Source organism: Lynx rufus, unplaced genomic scaffold (assembly GCF_022079265.1).
Source record: "Lynx rufus isolate CCGP_SWC_20201006 ecotype Redwood Valley unplaced genomic scaffold, mLynRuf1.p SCAF_4, whole genome shotgun sequence".
Taxonomy (NCBI): Eukaryota; Metazoa; Chordata; class Mammalia; order Carnivora; family Felidae; genus Lynx; species Lynx rufus.
The window spans coordinates 17,572,291-17,595,333 of record NW_025814856.1 but is presented as its reverse complement, the minus strand read 5'-3'; the positions used below and the strand labels follow the sequence as shown (position 1 = coordinate 17,595,333).

Sequence of the window (23,043 nt, the reverse complement as noted above, 5' to 3'; positions counted from 1 at the left end):
TTCTTGTTGAGGACCATGGAGACTTTAGGTCTAGGATTCCTGAATTATAACTGACATTTCTCCTCACTGTAGCCATAACAAAACTATTTATCCACAGCAAACCACTATCACAAAATGAAAACAGAGACAAAACATACAGTTTAAACTTAAATAATGGTTTTGAATGTAGCTCCTGGCTACAGCCTTTCTTAAAAACCTGACTGTGATACTGTTTTTGATGACCTCCTCACAGCCTTTTCTATCATCTCTTACCTAATGGAGCCCAGTCAGACCTACACCATCGTCTGTCCTGACTTCTAAATGTCTTGCCATGCTGTGGTATGAAACCATCTGGGAAACCCAGAGAAGTCCTGGCCATGTCTAACAGCCACCTCCCCTTTCTCACCATTGATGGCTTAGATGAAGCCTTTAAGCTGAGACAGGGGTCAGGCTGCCTCTCATCCACAGAATCCTGAACTTTACTGGACACAGGGGGACCACTCAATGACACCAATTATTAAATGATATCATGTCTGTAATCTGTGGATTTTCAAGATGGAATCCTTCAACCTTCCTTAAGAAACAGAATGTTAACACTCTACCTCGTCTGATCCCTTGATTTGAATAGCACTAACAGCAACAATAAAAAACCTCAGAATTAGCACACCAGGTACAGCCCACCTATGGAAAATCTGGCCCTCTGTTGAAACAGAAATTTTATTAATGACTGCAAATCCACTAATGACCAACTCAGAATATCCCAGCAGATTTGAGTTTTGGTGAGAACAGATTATGTGAAGAGAAGATACATCTAGCACTTTATGGAACTGACAGTGGAGTGATAGGAATCTATTCTTTCAGTGCCAACAGCCAAGAATACGTCAATATATACAAGATAGTAGGCACACACATGTCAGCTGTATGCACCCCCCACTAGCCTTCTGCAGGAAGTGCTACTGTGATCCCTAAGTCACAGATGGGGGTGTGAAAATGGCCCATATTGTGTCCACAGTGTATCATAGAAAATCAGGGATTCTTTCCCTCAATAATCCAATATAAACCTGAAGACACCCAGAGACAATTTAAGCAAAATGCAGTGTGACTGCACCTTGCCCTATAATGGACACCAGGGAATCTATAGGGAAGTCAGGTTCCAAAAGGCTCTCTGGCAAAAACAGCACAAGGGTAGAGGAAGAGGACCTAGAAGAATTTATGCTAAAAAAAGGAGTCTCAGCAGTGAGGCTACTTCATCCCTGATTTGGGATCACAAGAGAGAACTGACTGCACACACACCCCAGCAGTATCTCAGAGGAAGCAACCACAGGTGATTTGGGGGCAGAAAAGGATGTGTGTTGGGGGCAGGGGCACTATTTAAGCCATTTTCCACAAAAGGGCCAGGACAAACCTTGGGGAGGATATTAAAACATTAAAGAGTACAAACAGCTAAACTCTCGCAGGAAAGAACTCCCTGAGTTTTCATGCCATTACTGTCTAATGATCAAAGAGTTATTCAGAATCTATCAGAGTCAATACTTCACAACTGGGGAGTCTTCCATTCTTCTCTATTATTTTCAATCGTGGAGAACAGAATCTTCCAGCAGAATCAAGATGAACCCTTGCTACACTGTTTTGATCAAGAAATTAGCAACCTATTAGTACTATTGTCTGGACCCCTCCACTCCATAACCTTTAGGATTACCTTCCTGAAACCCTGACTGAAAAGTATTAAGACAGCTCTTACAGAGCTGTTACATTTTGCCAAGATCAGTTCCCACACTGCTTAAAACCCATCACTGCTTTCCAGTACTGACAAGACAAACCTGAAGCCCTCAGTGGAAGTCATCAGAACCATTGTGCCCTGGAGTCCAGCAACAGACCAAGTGATTCTAGCATCCCCATGCACTTTGCTAACTGTTCTCTGCCAAGAATGCCCTTTTCTGTAGCAAATATTTGGAAATTAAAGAACATACTTCTGAGCAGAACTGGTGTGTCAAATAAGAAATCACAAGAGAGGGGCACCTGGGTGGCTCAGTAGGTTGAGCATCGACTTCTGCTCAGGTCACGATCTCGTGATTGACGAGTTTGAGCCCCGCGTCGGGCTCTGTGCTGACAGCTCAGAGGCTGGAGCCTGCTTCGGATTCTGTGTCTCCCTCTCTCTCTGCCCCTCCCCTGCACATGCTCTGTCTCTCTCTGTCTCAAAAATAAATACATATTAAAAAAAAAATTTTTTTTTAAAGAAAGAAAAAAATAAATCACAAGAGAAATTAGAAAATGTTTTGAGGGGCGCCTGGGTGGCTCAGTTAAGTGTCCAACTTCAGCTCAGGTCATGATCTTACAGTTTGTGGGTTGAAGCCCTGTGTCATGCTAGGCGCTGACAGCTCCCATCTTGGAGCCTGCTTCAGATTCTGTGTCTCCCTCTATCTCTGCCCCTCTCCCGCTTGTGTGTGCTCCTCTCTCTCTCAAAAATAAACAAACACTAAAAGAAAGAAAGAAAGAAAGAAAGAAAGAAAGAAAGAAAGAAAGAAAGAAAGAAAGAAAGAAAATGAAAATGTCTTGAACTGAATAATGAAAATACCACAGAATTTGGTGAGATGCAGCTAACATGATGCCAGGGAGAAATTTACAACTGTAAATATTTATACTAGGAAAAAAAATCCTTAAGTCCCCCTTGAGAAACTAGAAAAAGATGATAAAACTTAAAGCAAGTGAAAAGAAAAAAATAATAAAGAAAAAAAAAAGAAATAAATGAAATCCAAACCAAATAATATTGAAAATTAACAGGAGTGTCTGGGTGGCTCAGTCAGTTACGCACCCGACTCTTGATTTCAGCTCAGGTCATGATCTCACAGTTTTTGAGTTCAATCAAGCCCTGTGCCAAGCTCTGTGTTGCCAGCGTGGAGGCTGCTTGGGATTTCCTCTCTCTCCCTCTCTCTGCCCCTCCCTTGCTCTCACTCTCTCAAAATAAATATTAAAAAACTTAAAAAAAAAAAAAAAAGAAAATTAACAAACCCCATTAGTTGATTCTTCAAAAAAACCAACAAGGGGTGCCTGGGTGGCTCAATGAGTTAAACACCCAATTCTTGATTTCAGCTCAGGTCATGATCTCACAGTTCATGAGTCCAAGCCTCACTCTGACAGGGCAGAGCCTGCTTGGGATTCCTCCCCCCACCCCCCCTCACTTGCATACTCTTTCTCTCAAAACAAATAAACTTAAAAAAATAGATCAATAAAATTGATAAAAACTTTAGCTAGATTAAGAAAAAGAGAATACAAATGACCAATAACGGGTGAAAAAGGGATAATAAATTTAAATCTTAGGTGAAACTGACAAGATTCTTGAAAAATACTTAGCAAAACTGACACAAAGTAGAGAAGATAAACAGAATAGCTCTTATATCTACTACAGACATTGACTTTATGATCAAAAATTTTCTCACAAAATTCCCATGCCCATAAGTTTTTACTGTTGAATTCTATCAACACCAATCTTACTTTTAGAAACTCAAGGAAGTTACACTTCTTCCAATTTATTTTATGAAGCTAACATAATAACCCTGATATAAAAATCTGACAAAAATATAACAGAAAGAAAATTACAGACCAGTATCCCTTATGAACATAAACACAAAAATCAATCCAAATATTTTAGCAAATTAAATCCAGCAATACAGAAAAAGGACAATATATGATAATGAAGTGAGGTTTATCCCAGGAATGGAAAGCTGATTTAACATGTGAAAACTATTGTAATTCATTGAATTAACAAAATAAAGGTGGAAAAAATGATCATTTCAGACACAGAAAACCCATCTGACAAAATTCATTCAAGATATAAATTTGTAGCAAATCAGGACAAAAAGTGAATTACCTGACAGGTGAGGGAGAAAAAGTGAACTGCCTGAATCTGATATAGGGCACCTATGAAAAACATTATACTGAATGCTAAGATCAAGAAAATGGCACAGATGACCATCCTGACCATTTAACATTATACTGGAGGCCCTAGCCAGGGCAATAAGGCAAAGAGAAAAGAAAAAAAAGACATTAAATAAAGATTGGAAAAAGAAGCAAATCTGTCTCTATTCTTAGATAAAATTGATTGTTTACTCCGAATATCCTAATATGCAAAAACTACTACTAGAATAAATGAATTATGAGATAACAAAACACAAAGTCAATATACAAAAATCAAATGTATTTCTATACAGCAGCAAACAAATGAAAACTAAAATTTTGAACAGGTGAAATGTATTTTAGTAATATATTTAGACCAATATATCTGAAATATTATTTCAACAGGTAATCCACAAAAAATTATTCAAGAACTATTTTATTTTACATCTTTTTTCTTTAAGTTTATTTATTTTGAGAGAGAGCTAGCGTGTGAGCATGCACGTGGGGGGGGGGGGGGCAGAGAAAGACAGAGACAGAATCCCAGTCAGGCTCCGTGTTGTCAGCACGGAGTCTAATATGGGGCTTGATCTCATGAACCATTAGATTAAGACTTGAGCTGAAATCAAGAGTCGGCCACCCAACCAACTGAGCCACCCAGGCGCCCCTTACATCCTTTTTTTCATATGAATCTTCAAAGTACACTTTTATTTTTAAATGTTTTATTTATTTATTCATTTTTTAGAAAGCATGAGCCGGGGAGGGGCAGAGAGAGAGAGGGGGACAGAGGATCTGAAGTGGGCTCTGCACTGAGAGCGATGAACTCGATATGGGGTTCAAATTTACAAACCGCGAGATTATGACCTGAGCCGATGTCAGACGCTCAACCGAGCCACACAAGTGCCCGAAAAGTACACTTATATTTTTAGAATCATAGCATATACCAATTCAAAATGGCCACATTTCAAATCTCAATGGCTACATGTGTTCATAGCCACCATACTGAACAACATAGCTACAGACTGAAGACAATCAAAATTAATCAAAATCAAAGCAGGGTTTTTTCGGGGGTGGGGGGCAAGAGGCACACATTAACAGTTGATCCTAAAATCCATGGAAATGGAAATGACCCAGAATATCCAAAGCAATCTTGAAAGAGAAGAGCAAAGTTGGAGGACTTATGCCATCTGACTCTAACACTTACTATAAAGCTATAGTAATCAAGGCAGGAGGGTACATACAGGCTTAAAAACAGACATAAAGATCAATGCAACAGAATAAAATTCAGAAGTAAACTCAGACATTTATGGTTAATTTTAAACAAAGGTGCTAAGGAATTCAAGAGAGGAAACATTCAACAGATGGTTCTGGAATAACTGAACATCATTATGCAAAAACAAAACAGAACTTGGACACTTCATATCACACAAAAATTAACTCAAACTAGTTCACAGATTTAAATGTAAAACTCAAAACTAAAAAACTTCTACAAGAAAATCTTTGCAACCTTGGCTTAGGCAAAGATTTCTTACATAAGACAATGAAAGCACATTGATAAACTGAACTTCATCAGAATTAAACTTTTACTCTTCAAAGACATTAAGAAAATGGAAGAGATAAGCCACAGAGGGAAAATAATTACAAATCATGTATCTGATAAAGGATTTAATTCAGAATCTATAAAGAACACATGCAACTCAAGAAGACAACCTAATTTTTAAAAATGGATGAAAGATTTGAACACTTCACCCCAAAAATGTATGAACAGTAAATAAGCAAAAGAAAAGATCTTCAATATCATTAGTCATAAGAGAAATGCAAATTAAAACCACAAGATACCACTTCACACTCACTAGAATGAATATAATCCAAATGACTGTCAATACCAAGAGCTAGCAAGAATGTGGAGAAACTGGAACCCCTACAGAATGCTGGCAGCAATGTAAAATAGCAGTCACCTCAGAAAACAGTTTGGCAGTTTCTTAAAACGTTAAACACACATATTACAACCTAACAATCCCACTCCCAGATATCTATCCAAGAAAAATGAAAGCATATGTCCATTTAAAGCCCTGGACATGAATGGTCATGGCAGCATATTTCAGAATAGCTTCAAACTGGAAACAACCCAATGTCCACAACTGATGAATGAATGAATGGATAAAAAAAATGTAATATATCCATACAACAGAAAATTCAGCAATAAAAAGGAAAGCACTACTGACATGTAATATGACATGGGTGAACCTCAAAAACATTATGCTCAGTGAAAGAAGCTGGACACAAAAGACTACATATTGTACAACTCCTTTGATATGAAATTTCTAAAAAAAAAGGTAAAACCATACATACAGAAAGATGATCACTAGTTGCCTGGGGCTGTGAGCAGGGACTGACTACTAACCAACACATGGGAACTTTCCAGATGATGAAAATATTCTATAACTCAGATTGTGGTGATGGTTACATAGTTGTATAAATTTACTAAAATTCTTCTAATGGTACACTTTACAATGGGTGAATTTAATGGAATGTAAATAATCCTTCAATAAAGCTGTATAAAAATAAAATTGGTCAATGGCTAGATATATAACAAAGCAAACGTAGCAAAAGGTTAGCAACTGTATAATCTTGATCACAGGTATATGGATGTCCACTATATAATTCCTTAAACTTCTTTGTATGTTTTAATTTTTCATAATAGAAGTCAGGACGGAAAAGTTTGCCAAATTTATTTAACATAATGGCAATAACTTGCATAAACAAATGTTACAATAAACAAAAGGCTGACCTTTAAGCTACTGCATTAGTCACTCTGACCTTTTGAAAAATCCTCCTTCAGAGTTTTAACATAGTTTTGACTAAAGGTTAACTGATCATACAGTGTGAATTTCAGCATAAATAGATACAACTTCCATACAGGTCTATAATGCTAGTTAACTTTATAATGCTCTCTGGCTCTCTCTCGACCTCCCAGACCAAGCTTTCTTAGCGTTCCACTAGATGCTCTGCTCCTAGTCTTTTGGCTCCTTAAATGTTGCTGTTCCACAAAGCACAGCTCTCAAGCCTGTCTTTGGGTTATCACAGTCATGTCTAAAAGCCTTGGTCAGTGTAAACATAAGCCCCAAAGATAAGAACTCTTATTTTTCCTGGGAGCTGGGGAAGGGATGTGACTGATCAAGGTGGGGAAGGGAGGGCAAGTAGTGGTATAAAGTTCATCAAAGACTGAAGGGTTCCCTCGAGTCTCTGGTGGCCCAGAGAAGGCTTTTACAGAGTTAAAGATAAGGTAAGAGCAGAAGCCAAGAGCAGCCTATCTTCCCTGCCCTTTTTCCCTCTTTCCCTGTATCCTCAAACCTGACCAGTTCCTAGGGTCAGGAGCCTCTAAGGAGCTTTCCTTCTAGACTGAAAAAAACTGTGGGATTGCCCTCTGTTGTCATTTACCCTAACCACTGCTCTGCACTGCCAATCCAATCTTGCTTGGTTTTGCATTCCATTTACAATCCTCAAACCCTCAAGTGGTTTCCATATCTTTATTCCAGAAAGCCCTTAGCTACATGCATGCCAGAAAGGACTTTACTGCTGGTCATCAATATATCCCAAAGGTTGCAGACAAAAACCTTCTGTCATCTTCTATAATCTATGTTTGGGACAGACGCTTAAAAGATATTTCCCTGATACAGGTCCTCAAAACATGTCCAGTAGTTACCACTTGTGCATAGATATCTAAAGGAGTAGACAGCTGCTGGGAGTCAAGTTCTCCTTTCTGTTTCTTATAAACAATATAGTAAGTGTGCTACACAATTCTATCCCTACTTCATAAGGAGGACTTGGGGGGTAGGGAGTGGGAACCAGTGGGAAATCCAGAATTTGGGCAATGATGCTAAGATTTTCTCACAGAGATGTAATAAAGTGTACAAGAATGCTTTAGCCTTTGTTGCCATCAAGGAGGTCCTCACTGGTTAACAGTAGTACACAAGTCCACAACCTCTGCATTTCAGTAGATATTCTGGAGACACTTTCTTCCATGTTCTAAGGGCTTCAGAGACTAGAGAAATGAAATAGTGTAAACATCAAACTGTCAGTTAGAGTGGAGAACACCTTGATAAAACCTCTGAATCTCGTGGCCTCCAACCCACTCATTACAAGGAGACAGCAGCAGGATTTCAAGACCTTAGATAAGGCAACAGCAGCAGCAATTTGGTTATCGGCTTATACTTCAGCAATTCTGACTTGCTGCCCCACCCTGTATTTCAAATTTACTGCTGTATATTTTCTCCGTTAGGTCCCTACGCAGAAAGCTGACTGTGGCAAAATGATTTTTTATATCACAGGTCCCTGAGCCTACCTCTTCTTAATCTCCTGACCACAAAGAACTTAAAATACCAGAGCTACTGAAGGAAATGGTAAGTACATACAACATTCTAGACCCTTTCTAACACAGCCAACATCCATCTTTGGGGAAAATGTTTTAAGACTTTCAGGAAATTTAACAGTTACTACTTGACATCCCAGAGCACTTGGATCGTATATGTTTATTATTCAAAAATAATGCATAAGATATGTTAATTTTATATAAGGATCAAGGCACGTAGTGAATAGCCTCTGCTCTTGACAACAGTTCTCCAAGGAAACCCACGAACATGGTCAGTTGCTTCTTCCTCTTTTTAGTCTCCTACAGTTGATTCAAGCTGTCCAGCCCTCAGGGACGAGTTAATAACACAGCTCGCAAACAGATTTTTTTCCCCCAGAAAAAAGAAATCCAGCAGCCCACCAAAACTGTCACCATCCCTTCCCACACTTACCAGTGCCATAGGGAGGATGCAGCTGATGGCAGTGAGCATCAACGGCCTGAAAAAATACAGGTGGTAGTTTCAATTTTTATTTAGAATTCTTACTTGCCAACTGCCTGAAATTTTTTAAGGCTACACGAATGGGTCTCCATGCCTCAGCCTGTGTTAAGCCACTTCGTAGTCCAATCACATTTGTTAACAAACACTAGTGGTCATTCACTAAACAGCAGAGATGAAGGAAAGGAGTGAATTGTGGGTGAGCTTCTGGGCCAGGATAGAAAGGGACATGATAAAGGAAAGCTAGCCTAAGGAGATCAAGATGGATGAATTCAGGTCTTGGAGGGTGGGGGGTGAGGTGAGAAGGTACTAAAGGAGTAAGAGGAAGAAACAAGGTTAAAGCACAGAGACAAAGGAGTAGGTGAACATCGGCCTACTAGAATGGGACAAAATCAGCAGCAGTGGTGGTGGCAGTGGGGTCCCAGCTACCTTAGGCGAGGCTCACCCCTACAATCAAATTTAAGTGGGTGGGCCTTCATTCTCCCAGACTTCACATCTACATATTCTCAGCTTCTAGAAGGTCAGCTCTCTGGCACCTGATCATAACTTGGCTTCCTTTCACTTTTTCTTTACAGGTCTCCACGGAGGGAGGGCACACTTGTAACTAAGGCACCCACATTATTCATGCTTTAAAAATCTGATTAAATGTGAAGATTTCTCTCCAGTCTAATCTTAACTCAGTGCTGTCTCTGATCATTAAAATACCAAAAAACCCAACAACCTCCCCAAATAAAGTTATTTACACAAAACACAATAAAGCAAAAATATGAAAGTCATCATCCTTGACCATAAGGATACTTTTTTATTATGAAAAATTCCAAGCATCTACAAAGTGAAGAATATGATGAGACCCATGCATCCATCACCCAGCTCCAACATCAACTCATGGCCAGGTCCACTCTATCTGTACCTCATCTATCCCCCACCAGCTACATTATCATGGAGTAAACCCAGCCAGACTATCTTTTAGGGTGTGCATTTTAATAGAAAACCTCTGGGAAGTACTTAGTACAAAAGACTGGTTGAGCCCCTACTAGAATTCTGTGTTTTCCAGGGGGTTCCATATAAGCAGGATGATCACCATTTTTACAAACCAAGGTCGTATCCAGTAACCAAAGCCAAAAAAAAAAAAAAAAAAAAAAGGGCAGACAGGAGCTGACATCCAACGAATTGCACATAGTAGGATTAAAATCCAAATCTTTTACCATGTTTCTGCAGCCAAAGCCCATCTTATCCAAAAATGATTTCAAATAATGCTCTTTCTCTTGTAGCTACTGCTACTGTGAGGAGGCAAGTAAGAGGTAATACCAAATACTATCTGGGCAGTACCATTCAGATCCCCCCTCTTCTCTACAGGATACCTCAGAGGCTAGCATATCTTACTGACAAAGCCACAAAGTCCAAGAGCATATTTCAAAGACAGAGCTACAGATTGCTGGCCTTAGCTATGCTCAAAACATATAATGCTATTTTTATAACCCTTCTGTTTATATAAAACTCCATCAAGGAGTGCCTGGGTGGCTCAGTCTGTTAAGTGTCTGACTCCTGAATTCGGCTCAGGTCATGATCCCAGGGTCGTGGGACCTGCCATGTCAGGCTCCATGCAGTGTGCGAAGCCTGTTTAAGATTCTCTCTCTGCTCCTCCCCCATGCTTGCAGCCATACATGCTCTCTCTAGAAAGAAAAAAAGGAAAGAAGAAAGGAAGAAAGAACAACTCTGCCAGAAAGGAAGCTCCTTGAGGACAGAGATTTATAACAATTTCCTTCTCTGCCATACCCAAGCACCTGGAACAATAGCAGTGCCAGTACTAGGTCCTACATGCTAACGCTTCCTTCTGTCACCTCATACCCACATTCTCCTCCAGAAGCCAGAGAGGAGGCACCAAGAGCTTTCAAGCCTTCATGGGCTTGAAAGAGGCAGGGAAAGGCCAAATATAGCTCCTCTGAGGAAGGTTAAAAACAAACAAACAAACAAACAAACAAACAAACAAACAAAACGTAAGGTCTTCTGAGAGTTGCAGAGGGTTCTGAAAGGCAGAGAGGCTCACAGGAGGTTTGAGGAGGCAAAAATCAAACATATAGGTTAGGGAGAGGGGCAACAGGAAGGAGTTCAGATTGGAGTCTGGAGAAGCTACTTTAAGTTTTTCAAAAGACCAAGATAATCAAAGTGGAACTTTTAGTGGATACACCAGAAAATATGAAACAAAAGTAGAAAAGGATTTATTTATATCTCCTCTCTCACCACTTTAAAAAAAGAGGTGGCAGAAACTAAAGGCAAAGAGATCTTAAAATTATTTTATGGTAGAGGTCAAACTATTTTTTCCCCATCTTTCAGCATCTGTCTAAAAGTTAAAACAACAGAAGACACTCAGAAAACACTTGTTTATTGGGAATCAACAAATTCTTAACCTACCCCAATCACCAATGAACAATGAACAAAATAAATCAAATGGTTCATAAAGAGCACTTTGATGAAAAGGATCAATACCCAACACCCCATCCCTCCCCAGCCTCCCAGTCTTCCAATACAGGAGAAATCTCTACCATTTCTTCTGGTTGTCACCAACCTCGCTAAGTGTGCCCACAATTCTCTAGCAGATTTAGTTTACTTATACCACTCCCTACCTTCCCCTTCCAAACCCCAACCTTTTTATATTTATATTACTATCAGTTCTATCAGTTACCTTTGTTAACTTTAAAATATTGTTTACAGGACCCAAATTGCATTTTCTTGTTTGTGCTTCCAATGTCACTGTCCTTGGGCCAAAGAAGGATATCCATACATTAGGCACAAATACATTATCTTTATTCAATCACCACCATTTACTTATACTTGTGCCATATATGTGTTTGCTTTATATTTGGCTTATAATTTTTTGCATGTAGTTTTTCTGCTTTGCATAGGGATTCTAGTTCCCTTGTCCCTTGTAAAGAGCCCTATGGTCTCTTTACCATATTCCAACTATCTTCCAGCTTTTTCATTTTATCTATTGCTTGAAATCTACCCATTCCTATTCTCGAATAAATTTTTCTTGGATCCCACCAAAACTGTTCAAATTTGGGCTGACTGCTTTCCAGGGTTGTTGTAGAAGTAACATGAAAATTTTCATTGGACAACTAGGTTATTAGTTCAACCATTTCTTGAATTCTTTACTTTCCTCTTTTTGATTTTCATCTGCAAGTAACCGCTTCAGAAAAGGTACAAGGAAAGGAAATTTTGGGAGTCCTCGCACTTCTGAAAACAAGCTTATTTTGCAATGACAGAACTCTAGGTTCAAAACGATTTTCCCTCAGGACTTGGAAGGAAGACTGCTGTTCCACTGTCTTCTGGTTGTCACTGTTGTTGATGACATATCTAATTCCCATTTTTTTCAGAAGACCCAGTGTATCTTCACGGAAACTTTCAGGTTTTCTATCTATTCTTTTCTGAAACTTCATAGTGACAATTGTAGCAGGTGGGCCTTTATCCTTCTGGGCAAAGGGTAGACCCTTTCAATAGGCTCCTCTCTGTAGATTCTGGATATTTTCTTCTTATACTTTGAAATATCCCTTCTTTTAATTTTTTGTCCTCATTTCCCAGAAATTCTGGTAGATGATAGATCTCTGGATTGATCCTCCATGTCTCTTTTTTTCTGCATACAATTTTTGCCTGTATTTTGGCTTTATATTGAGATTTTTCTCTTGATTTTATCTTCTGATCTACGGAATATATTTTAACTTGGCAAACCCATAATTCATCTCCACAAGCTTTTTTATTTCGACAGTTTCTTCCAGATGGCATCTCTGGTTGTTTCATGGATGCCACATCTTCTTGAATATCCTGGAGAATACTAAATAGTGCACTTTTATAAACAAGCAAAATCATCTAGTGGTCTGCTTCACCTAAGGTCAATTTTCCTGTTTCTCTTCTATTTTGCATGTTTTCCTCAAATGTCTGGTGATCCTTGGTTAGCTATTCACGGTAAAAAATGAAAGGTTGCCAGAAAAAGGAAAGAAGTCGTGATACATGCTACAACTTGGATGAACCTCTAAAACATCATGCTAAGTGAAAGCAACCAGACACAAAAGGTCACATATTGCATGATCCCATTTATATGACACATACAGAATAGGTCAATCCACAGAAACAAAAAGCAGATTAGTGGTTGCTGAGGGCTGGGGGGAGCAGAAAATAACTACTTAATGGATACCAAGTTTCCTTCTGGGTAATGAAAATGTTTCAGAAGTAGAGATTATGGTTGCACACTGTGAATGTACTAAAAGTCACTGAATTTGAATTTGAATGGTTAATTTTAGGGGTACCTGGGTGGTTCAGTTAAGCATCTGACTCTTGATTTCAGCTCAGATCACATCTGAGTTTGTGAGTTCAAGCCCCACTCTGTTAGTGCGGAACCTGCTTGGGATTCTCTCTCTCCCTCTCTGCCCCTCCCCCACTCATGTTTTCTTAAAATTAAAATAACATAAGATAAAATGAAATGAAATATAAAATGGTTAATTTTACATGAATATTAAATTTAAAAAGGGGGGTGGTCAGGAAAGCAAATCCTAATTCTGTGTACACAGACAGAATGTGTCAACTGACAGGCTTTTCTTTAAGGGTGCTTAATCAGAGGCAGCTAATACACAAGACTCAAGAACCTCCAAACTGACCAATAAGGTCATCCAACCTCACACTCTAAGGGCCCTATTTCTCCCCAGGTTATTCTATTTCTTAAAAATAGGCAGATTATTTTGTCCTGAAACTAAGTGGGGGCAGGGCTGACTGTCCTACACAGAAACTTTTAATTAATTAATCCCCTCATTCCCAGCTCACTTATCTCTTCCAGCCTTTGTCAGTCAAATGAGAGCTCACAGTCTCTTCAAAGATCTGCTGGACAAATTGGCTCCTGTGTGCAATGTCCCCACATACCACCCCTCAACCTGTTATGAGTTTATAACTCATAACAAATGCCTTTGTTATGCATTTTGCATAACAAAATGCCTTTACTTTCATTTTCCTGATATTTCAAAAGAGAAAACCACCCCTAAATTTACATCATGCTCTTCATAATCCTTCTCCCTTCCCCCCCAACTCTATAGGCAACCACTGATTTACTTTCCTTCACAATGAGTTTGCATTTTCTAAAACTTTATATGATCAGAATCATAAAATATTTACTCTTTTTACCCCCTGGGTTTCCCTCATGCAGCATACTTTTTTGGGATTTATCAATGATGAACCATTCACTCTTTTTATACCACAGAGAAGAAGTATGTTGTTCTATGGGAATGCCACTATTTGTTCATTCATCTGTTTGTGGATATTTGAGTTGTTTCCAGTTTTTGGCTACTGCACATAAAACTGCTACAGACATTTGAATACCAAACAAACAAAAACAAACGGAGGGGGTACAAAGGTATGTGAGGGCAGTGAGCCATCTTGCAGCAGACGTCAATGTTAAAACACTGGCAAAAAAGATGACATAGTCTACGTCATAAAATTGAAAACTTTTAAAACATTCACATTGTGTTTATGATTGCAGATATTATTAGTCATTTTTGTAGCTACTCATTATCAACATGGAGATAAGAACACACTTTTATCTTGATAACTGATGGCATAAGAAGTACGTTTAGACATCAAAAATATTACAGGTAACCTATCCAACTTGCCAGTATAGTTGGGTGTCTTTACCCTACTCCCACTCTAGTTATGAAATCAGTACACTCTGAACACTGGACACATCCTTTCAGCAGCCAAAGAAAGGACACAACTCTTTCCTCATCACTTCAATAACCTGAATTGTTTCACAATTTTTTTGTACTTCCACATGAATTCTCCACATCAATATAATATGTAATACCTCACTTTGTGTCTGAAGATTCTGTTTTATTACACCTGCATGAAGTTCAGGCTTTTGAATCAGAATTGACAGAACTAATTCCGAGATGCACCCCAAGCTGGGAACCATACATCTACTAGGTATATATGATCTCTGCTTAGAATTCACCTGGCTTCATGGAAGTCCTCTAACAAGCATGCCTTCTATCTACCAATGGGAGCACACAGAAGTAGAGCTTTGGGGTTAAATCCTCAACTTTTGCATTTATTGACCTGCTTAGACAGATCAACAACAAGCAACTCTCAAAGAATTTAAGCCCTGGCTTACAATTTCTAATCACCATAAGTACATAGCAAGAAACGTGCACAGTGGTAGAGAGACAGGATATCCAACTCTGCCTGGGGATCAAGGAGGGCTTCGTGGGAGAAGGGAGTCAAGGGTAAATTCTCAGCTTCCAGCTTGGTGGATGGTGGTATCATGAATTAAGACAGAGAATCCAGGAAGCTAAGTTTGATGGCATTAAAGTTATTTCTTGTAAAAGAAGGCAAGGCTATCTACCAACTCTGGAAAATGATGGTGAGAGCCTAAAATAACGGATAAAAGAAATGAGAGTGAGTAGAGCGTGTACCAGGAAAGAAACTGCTAGTGAAAAAGAGCAACTTTCCCAGATAGAGACCACTCTTTGTTTATGATTATAAGAACAGCTCTGTTCTCTTAAAATCTCCAAACCAACTTTTGTTCGTCCTCCCTGTATTTTTCTCTATTTATGGTTGATAACTTGTGGTTTTCACAGTAAAACCATTTCATGTGTATACAGGTTTGTGACAGTTCAAAGAAAAGGGAACAAAACATAAGCTTCAAATCTGACAATTCATGTCAATTTGAGTAATCAAGCCACAGGGCAGACACATTTTAGGAAGAGCAAGATGAAAAGCTTCCTGTATCTCACTCTGTACCTTTCTCAAATCTTTCCTACAGGTCTTCCCTCTTTTGGGCAGAGAAATCTAATCATTCAAATTTTTCCTAGAGCAGTAGGGGCAAAGACAAAATTTTTAAAGCTGGCGGGGGGCTGGGGGTGGGACAAAGCACAAGTAAGGAGATACCCCAATAATAAGAACCCTAAAATCAACTGAGCACTTCATTAAGTAGTGCTGTCAATGCAGGCCCAAGACCAACACTGCAGTCAAACAGAAAGGTAGGAATAACAGGCTATATTCCCCTACATTCTTTTCCTGGTCCCAATTCAAAATTCATTTTGTGTTATTTTTACTTTTCTTATCAGTGGGCTCCTGGAGAAGAGAACCAGAGGTTCTGGATGAAGGCAAAAGAATCCAAAGTACATGATCTAACTACCACACGCATACTCAGAGGCATCATCGGCAATATGTCACCCAGAACCTTCCTCAATGTGGCTTTTACCCTATGACTCAAAACACACAATCCTAAGAATATGTTCTGAGGAACCATAGCAAATATGTGAAAGTAACATTCCCATTTTTCTGCGCTTGCCCTGCCTCCACCATGACATCTGTTTGAACATTCATGTTCGAATATTCACGTGCCAGGCACTTTATGTGCATTATCTCATTTAATACTGTGAAGGAGGTATTATCATTATTTTACAGATGAGAAAACTGAAGCTTAAAGATGTTGAGGAACTTACCCAAGGTCACATTATATTAAATGGCAGAAAAGGGAACAGAGCCCAACCATCTGACCACCAGCCCAGGCTCTTGCCAAGGCCCAACAGACACAAAGGCCACATTCACAAAAATGTTCACAGCAGTATAACCAGTTCACAAGAACTGTCACACATATAAGTATTCACCTAAATGCCCATCAGGAAAAGTCTGAGCAAATTATGGCTCAATATGATGGTGTGATATTTACCCGTTAAAAGTAATTTATGAGGATGAAGTAAAAACAAGGGGAAATACTTAAAATACAGGCATACCTCATTTTACTGTCCTTCGCAGATACTGCATTTTTTTACAAATTGAAGGTTTGTGGCAACCATGGGTCAGGCAAGTCTATCGGCACCATTTTTCCAACAGTATTTGCTCACTTCGTGTCTCTGTGTCACTTTTTGGTAACTCTTGCAGTATTTTAAACTTTTTCATTATTATTATATTTGTTATGGTGATCTGTGATTACAACTTGCTGAAAACTCAGGTAATAGCATTTTTTAGCCATAAAATACTTAAGGTTTTTACATTGTTTTATAGACATAACGCTATTGCACTTTATAGTACAGTGTACACATAATTTTTATATGCGCTGGGAAACCACAAAACTCATTTGACTTGCTTTGTTGTGATGTTTGCTTTATTGCAGCAGTCTGGAACCAAACCTGCAATATCTGAGGCATGCCTGTATACAAGAAAAGAGCAGAAGAATATCATTCCAGTGCCTGGCAGATAGTAAGTGCTCAATAAATATTGGTTGAATGAATGAACTGAAAGCACAGTAATATTACACACGAATATGGACAAGGTCTGAAGGATACTAAGCACGGAAGAAAACTTTTATTATAGATTAATGGAATTACGAAGGATATTTTTTCTTAAATACTGTAGTAACACCTCAACAATATAAGGTTAAATATAAATAAATAAATAGTTCAGGATTAGAACACAAGTGTGGTGTTAAAATCACCCCTTGATTACACATGGTTCCTATGACAGTGTGAAAGCACAAGAAAAAGACTAGAATGAAAGCTGGCCTTGAATCTGATTAAAGGCTTCTCTTCTGGAAGACGGTGAACCTGCTGTATGTGGTGCCAGGTGCACAGTGAGGACACAAAGTCAATGACGACAATAACCTTTCTAAACTGGCAAGACAGGAACAATTGTAGCACTAGTTGTACTTAGGCAATTCTCAATGTCACTCTGGACATTTCTCATCACCCTTTTAAAATAAATTTATACATCAGTAAAACACACATCAGACTTCCACACTAAAGCATCATGAAGTATGTCAACACGCCCACTAATAACCAACTATTTGAAACACAGGAATTGAATCTAGATTCTATTGAGATGCAGGCATGCAAAGAAACCTGACATCAGGTCATAAAAATAGAAATCAGACGGCTGCTCAGCACACACTCAGTGTTACCAAGCCCAGCTTGAGGATACTTTCCCCTGAGAAGTAATAAAAAAACAATTACCATTAACTAATATGTAAATAAAAATAAAATGGTCCAAAATCCAGCTATATCAGGATATTAAAAAGTTGGTTAAGTAAAATGAAAGTCTTTTTTTAGATATACAAAAACTTGATGCCACTTAAGAGAAAGGTTAAATATAAGGTATTTTGTGTTAAGAACATCAACTGCTCATGTTACAAGTGAGAAATGCGTAGAAACCAGGTTGTTTTGAACACGAGACTATAAAGACTTCTGCACTTGGGAGTCAGAAGCCCTGAAAACCAATTATGATTCATCCACAAAAGGGAAAAATGATCCAGAAGAATCATAAGAGATTTTCCAGCCACATTTTGCTGAATATCTAACACTAGATTTTAAAACAAATTCAAGAGTGGCAGGATAAAGATTTCTACATAACATTTTCCCAGCTCCACTGCAGTTAATACAGCAATTCATAAAGCAAGAACTGTAGTAAAAACACTCACAACCAGCCTATTTCTCCAATCCTATCCGGGGAACGAACACCAGGCTTAAGAAGTAAATAGTGCAGTCCAGCACTGAAGAAGTTTAAAAATTCTGTTCCTTTCCTCCAAATAGTAAAGACACCTCAGGCTGCATTTATGATCCTCCATGTGTTATTCTCTTTTACCTATAGTTCTTAGTCTCCCACTCTAGCACAGAAGGTAACTTTTCCACCCAATTCATTGACCCATGGAGCTTGGACTTGTGTTACCTGCACTGCCCTTCTACTCCACTTTCAAGGTTCTCCAGTCACAAGTTCAGACAGCTCATTGTTGCTCCATAGACTAGATCTAGCCCAAAGTGACTATTTCTTCTCCCTTCTTATGCAATTGGGTGGGGCCTTGAACAACATAACAACACTTGTCTCCCGCCCACACCCCTAATGTGCTACTGAGAGAAGGAGCGCACCATGCAGGAGATTCCCCTGGCCCATCACCAATGAAAGCCAGCCTAGACTGTCTGGGGTTCTCCCATGGCTGAGCTCCTTCCTGAGCAGCCAACAGCAAATGCCTCAGGATTTTCACAGAACAGTACTAACAGGATTCACTGAATGACAAAATTCCTCTTGGCTAACTAGTGCACATTTTGCAATAAAAATGTCTGTTATTACTAGAAAAGACCTCTCTCATCTATAACAATAACAATCAAATAATCTTTGTGTGAGTTTCATATAAAAATAAATAGTGTTTTAAAAAGTTAACTGTTTTCCTTAAAGACTCATACCTACGTAACTGACTACAAATATTTGTCAAAGATTTTTCCTCTCCTACAACATAGTACCTCACCTGGCAATCATCTAATCTCTAATGACTACAGTTGACACTTGAACATGGGCTTGAACTGGGCAAATACACTTACATGCAAATTTTTTACACTACAGTACTATAAATGTCTTTTCCCTATGATTTTCTTAGTAACATTCTCTTTTCTCTAGCTTACTTTATTGTAAGAATACAGTACACAATACACATAACATACAAAACGTGTGTTAATTGACTGTTTATGTCATTGGTAAGGCTTCCAGTCAACAGTAAACTATTAGTATTAAGATTGGGGGAGTCAAAGTTATATATATGTCGATTTTTGGCAGTGTGGGGGTTGGCATCCCTAATCCCTGCATTGTTCAAGGGTCAACTGTATTCTATCTGTAAGATGACAGCTCATTCTAAAAACAATGCTTCTAGTTTTGCTATTATTTGAACACCAGTAGCTGCCCCCCCCCCCCCATAACAGATAAGCATTTTCTCTGTTGTCTATCCTTAGCCCTTAATCTGACTTCCTGGGAAGTTTCCTTTCTCAATTAATGATCTTACTCATGGATCTGTCTCACAACACATATAGGAAGTTACCCTGACACCAGGGGCCCTCATGACACCAAAAGCCCAGACTGGAATTTTAATATTTAAGAGAGGTCAAATCTCAAAAGGCAATAATAAAGTTACTTTTATGCTGAAGAATGGCTCATCCATTGGCAACTAACAATACACAACAAAGTGAAATAAACACAAGTATCAGTGAAAAAGTCAAGCCAGTCCTCAAACTTAGCTTTCATTCATAGACAACTGTTCATATGGCAGAGTTTTAAACCACATATGTGTCATATTTTCTACTAGTCAAACACCTAAATCAATAAAATAATTAAGTATCTCAATATGTCATGGAGTTGTGCAAACACCATGATCAATGGGGAACACCAGCAGTGATTTGGATGATCACCACTGAGCTCCACTCTCTGATACACATGCAACAGGGGAGCTAGAATAGCCAAAGCAGCAATAAACACCATTCTGTAAATGCAGCACTTAAATTATCCCCTCCTGCCTCATGATATATTATATAGAAAAATAAAATATCACAAAAATAAAAACATTAGTTTTTAGCCAGTCTGAAAAAGAAAGATTGTGTGTGATTTCCTCTTTACTCTTAATTTAGCTGTTTTTGCCTAGCCTCTTTGGTCAAATTCACAAACTACTTAAAACACCACTAAGTCCCTTTATATGTAGCCAAACCACCAAAGAACCCAGACCCTTGCTGCCCAGCCCCAGAAAGAAAATGGGTTATTAACATGCTGTTCAGTGAGGTCTAGGGAGGGAGGAAAAAAAATCTATCTTCTACTGAGATCTAAATTTTCATGGGCTATTTTCTTCTTTGCCCCATTTTCTCTTTAACCCTTTCCTTGTGTTTCAACATTCTTCCATCTTTTTTTACTCCTTCATCTCTACACCAAGTACTTTTTGCTTCCTCTTTTCATGATCTTTAACTTTGTTTTCCTTAAAGACTCATACCTACATAATCGACTACAAGTATTTGTCAGAGATTTTTCCTCTCCTATAATACCTTACCTGGCAATCTAATCTCTAATGACTATAGTTGACACTTGAACAACATGGCCATAATGCCTTTTCATGACAACAGAGAAGGATGTACAGTAGAGGGACTAGGGAACCTAGTTCATACCAACAGCATCAGCTATTGTCATCAACAGTTGACAAAACCCACAGTATCCAAGAAATCACAGTATCCAAGAAATTATTCAACACCTACTATGGATGAAACACTGAGACAGGAATGACAGGGAAGAAAAGGAATAAAGCAGTTTCTGCCCTCTAAGAAGTGACAATCTAGTTGGAGAGATCATGCAAAAATATGCAAAAAGGTTAAACAAGATAAAGCAGTCAGAAGACTGCAGTATGTGCTCTAATATACATGGGTTGTGATGTTTGGGCCCTGAGACCAAAGGAGAGTACAACCACTATGTTGTAGGGGTCTCAAGAAGGCTTGCTCAGGAAAAGTATAATCTAGACTGAAGGACCTCTGAGGGTATAAAAAGTGAAGAAGGAAAGGGAGGGCTTTCTATGGGAGGAAGACTTTCCAGGGGGCTGACCCTGTATCAGCTTAATAAGAAGAAAGAATGTAAAATGGTAAATGTTACATGTATTTTACCACAATTTAAAAAAAAGGAGGACACGTGCCTGGGTCCCTCACCTCTCTCCAAAAGGGTAGGAAAATCAGCACAGATTGCTTGACAAACAGAATTCTTATGCATAGATGGAACATCCTGATGAACTTAGTCAACTGATAATCTCCAGCACATAGCCACACACCTGATGATACCTTTTCTATTTAAATGCCAACGCTGTGTATAACCTAACAATATGGTTAAAGAAACGAGTTGATCAGATAGAGAGAGGTGTGCATTGTGAGGAAGAGACCTGATGCTTCTTTTTCTACCAGGGAAATGTCCTCTGGAAACAGAGGTCCCAGCAGCTTTGCTAAAGTTATGGTGTAGAAATCCCAAATCCAGATGTTCCAATGGGTCTCCATTCTTCAGAGCTTTCTGCTGAGCACAAGAAGTCTCCAATCCTTCCAAAAGTGAGTCACAAAAAAAGTTTTAGATTTCAACTTCCAACTAGCTGGTAATAAAGCCCTGACTATCTAAATCCAAGATATTAGTTAGCCTTTGCTGACTACCTGGAAAAAAAAAAAAAATCCCTAAACTAGTAGATAAAGCAGCTTTTACAAAAATAACACAGCACATCTTAGTTACTTCCATTTAAATACCAACAAGACAATTATTTGGTTGAAATCATGCCAATGTGTCCTTGACCTTCAATTTGAGCAGAAAACAAGATCCATATAACAGTTTCTGAAGGAAGGTCAGCGAAAACAATGAAATAAGAGAAATGTCCCCACTTTCACATAATGGCCAACATTAAAGGAGAAAGAAAACATGCTGGGAAATTGTCTAAATGACATAAAGATATTCATAGCACACAGTGTTCTATGTGAGTGTACTATGTACTAGTCTAATATTACATAGCACAAAATGTGCATGGTAAGAACAATAACTAGCCTGGGGCGCAAGATTGAAAAGCATGCTAGTTTAAGTGTTAAAAATAAGATTCTTGCTGGAATAACCAACTCTTTAAATTTTCCATATAAAACCCCAAAATCAGTGAAACACAAGCTAAAATTTCTTTCAACATCAGACATTAGTTTATGATACAACGGAGCTCAATTAGCACAGAGGCACTGATTATTCAGGGCATACCCTGGGTACCTCTCAAGACATCTGCCAGTCATTCATACATAGTCATGTAGAGGATGACAATCCTGAGGCTAATCATATCTTACCTCATAAAGTTTCATAAAACTCACTTTCTGAAACCAGTGTTAATCTATGCAATTCTGCTTCAATGTACTTCCAGTCTATCCTGAATCTACCCCACCCTTCCTTTTTAATTCTTAGTAATTTGGGAATTTGAAAACCTTAGATACACATATATTAGAAAACAAAGTGAAGCATCAAATGTGTCCAACTAATGCAGCATACACCTAAATTTGGTTTCACTACAGGGCCATTCATTTGATCAATACAGAGGAGACATCAGTTAGCAACAGCTCATATTTAGATTTAACTGGGGGCATTACACCTGGAACTGACAATACTGCTCACCTTTAGGACAGAGGCTAAGCTGGTCATGTGCTCATTGAGGGCACCCTCGGACTCCTTGTAGGTCAAGCAGGTGAACTGGTACTCCTCAGGATCAAAGGCATCGGCTCCCTGCTGCTCAACATCGCTGGCTACTCCCACGTAATAGTCCTCTATGTCCCCAGGGTCTTCATCCTCTTCTTCTTCCTCACAATTTGGGTCATAGTCCTCTTCATTGCTGTCAGACCCCTGGCTATTCATGTCCACAGACATCTTAGCATCCAGCCAAGTTGCAGATCAGGAAAGCAGTTTTTTTCCCCTCCCCCCAAACTTTACCACTTTCTCAAATGCATTAGTGTTTTTTGTCTTCTAAGGAAGGAAAAGAAAAAAATAAGTGTTACTT

General features: G+C 38.7%; 1 protein-coding gene across 3 annotated transcripts in view; it reads right to left on the bottom strand.

Moving 5' to 3' along the window:
• The window catches only part of ARIH2 (ariadne RBR E3 ubiquitin protein ligase 2), a 49,049-nt gene that overhangs the window by 21,167 nt on the left and 4,839 nt on the right, over nt 1-23,043 (bottom strand). For 2 of the 3 annotated variants that reach the window (XM_047094871.1, XM_047094870.1), the window contains exon 3: nt 22,665-23,009. In XM_047094871.1, coding sequence (XP_046950827.1) covers nt 22,665-22,913 — 249 coding nt within the window. In that variant the 5' untranslated portion in view covers nt 22,914-23,009. Of the gene's footprint in view, nt 1-8,672; nt 8,719-22,664; nt 23,010-23,043 lie in introns of those variants that run through there. The other variant, XM_047094872.1, reaches the window with a different exon arrangement.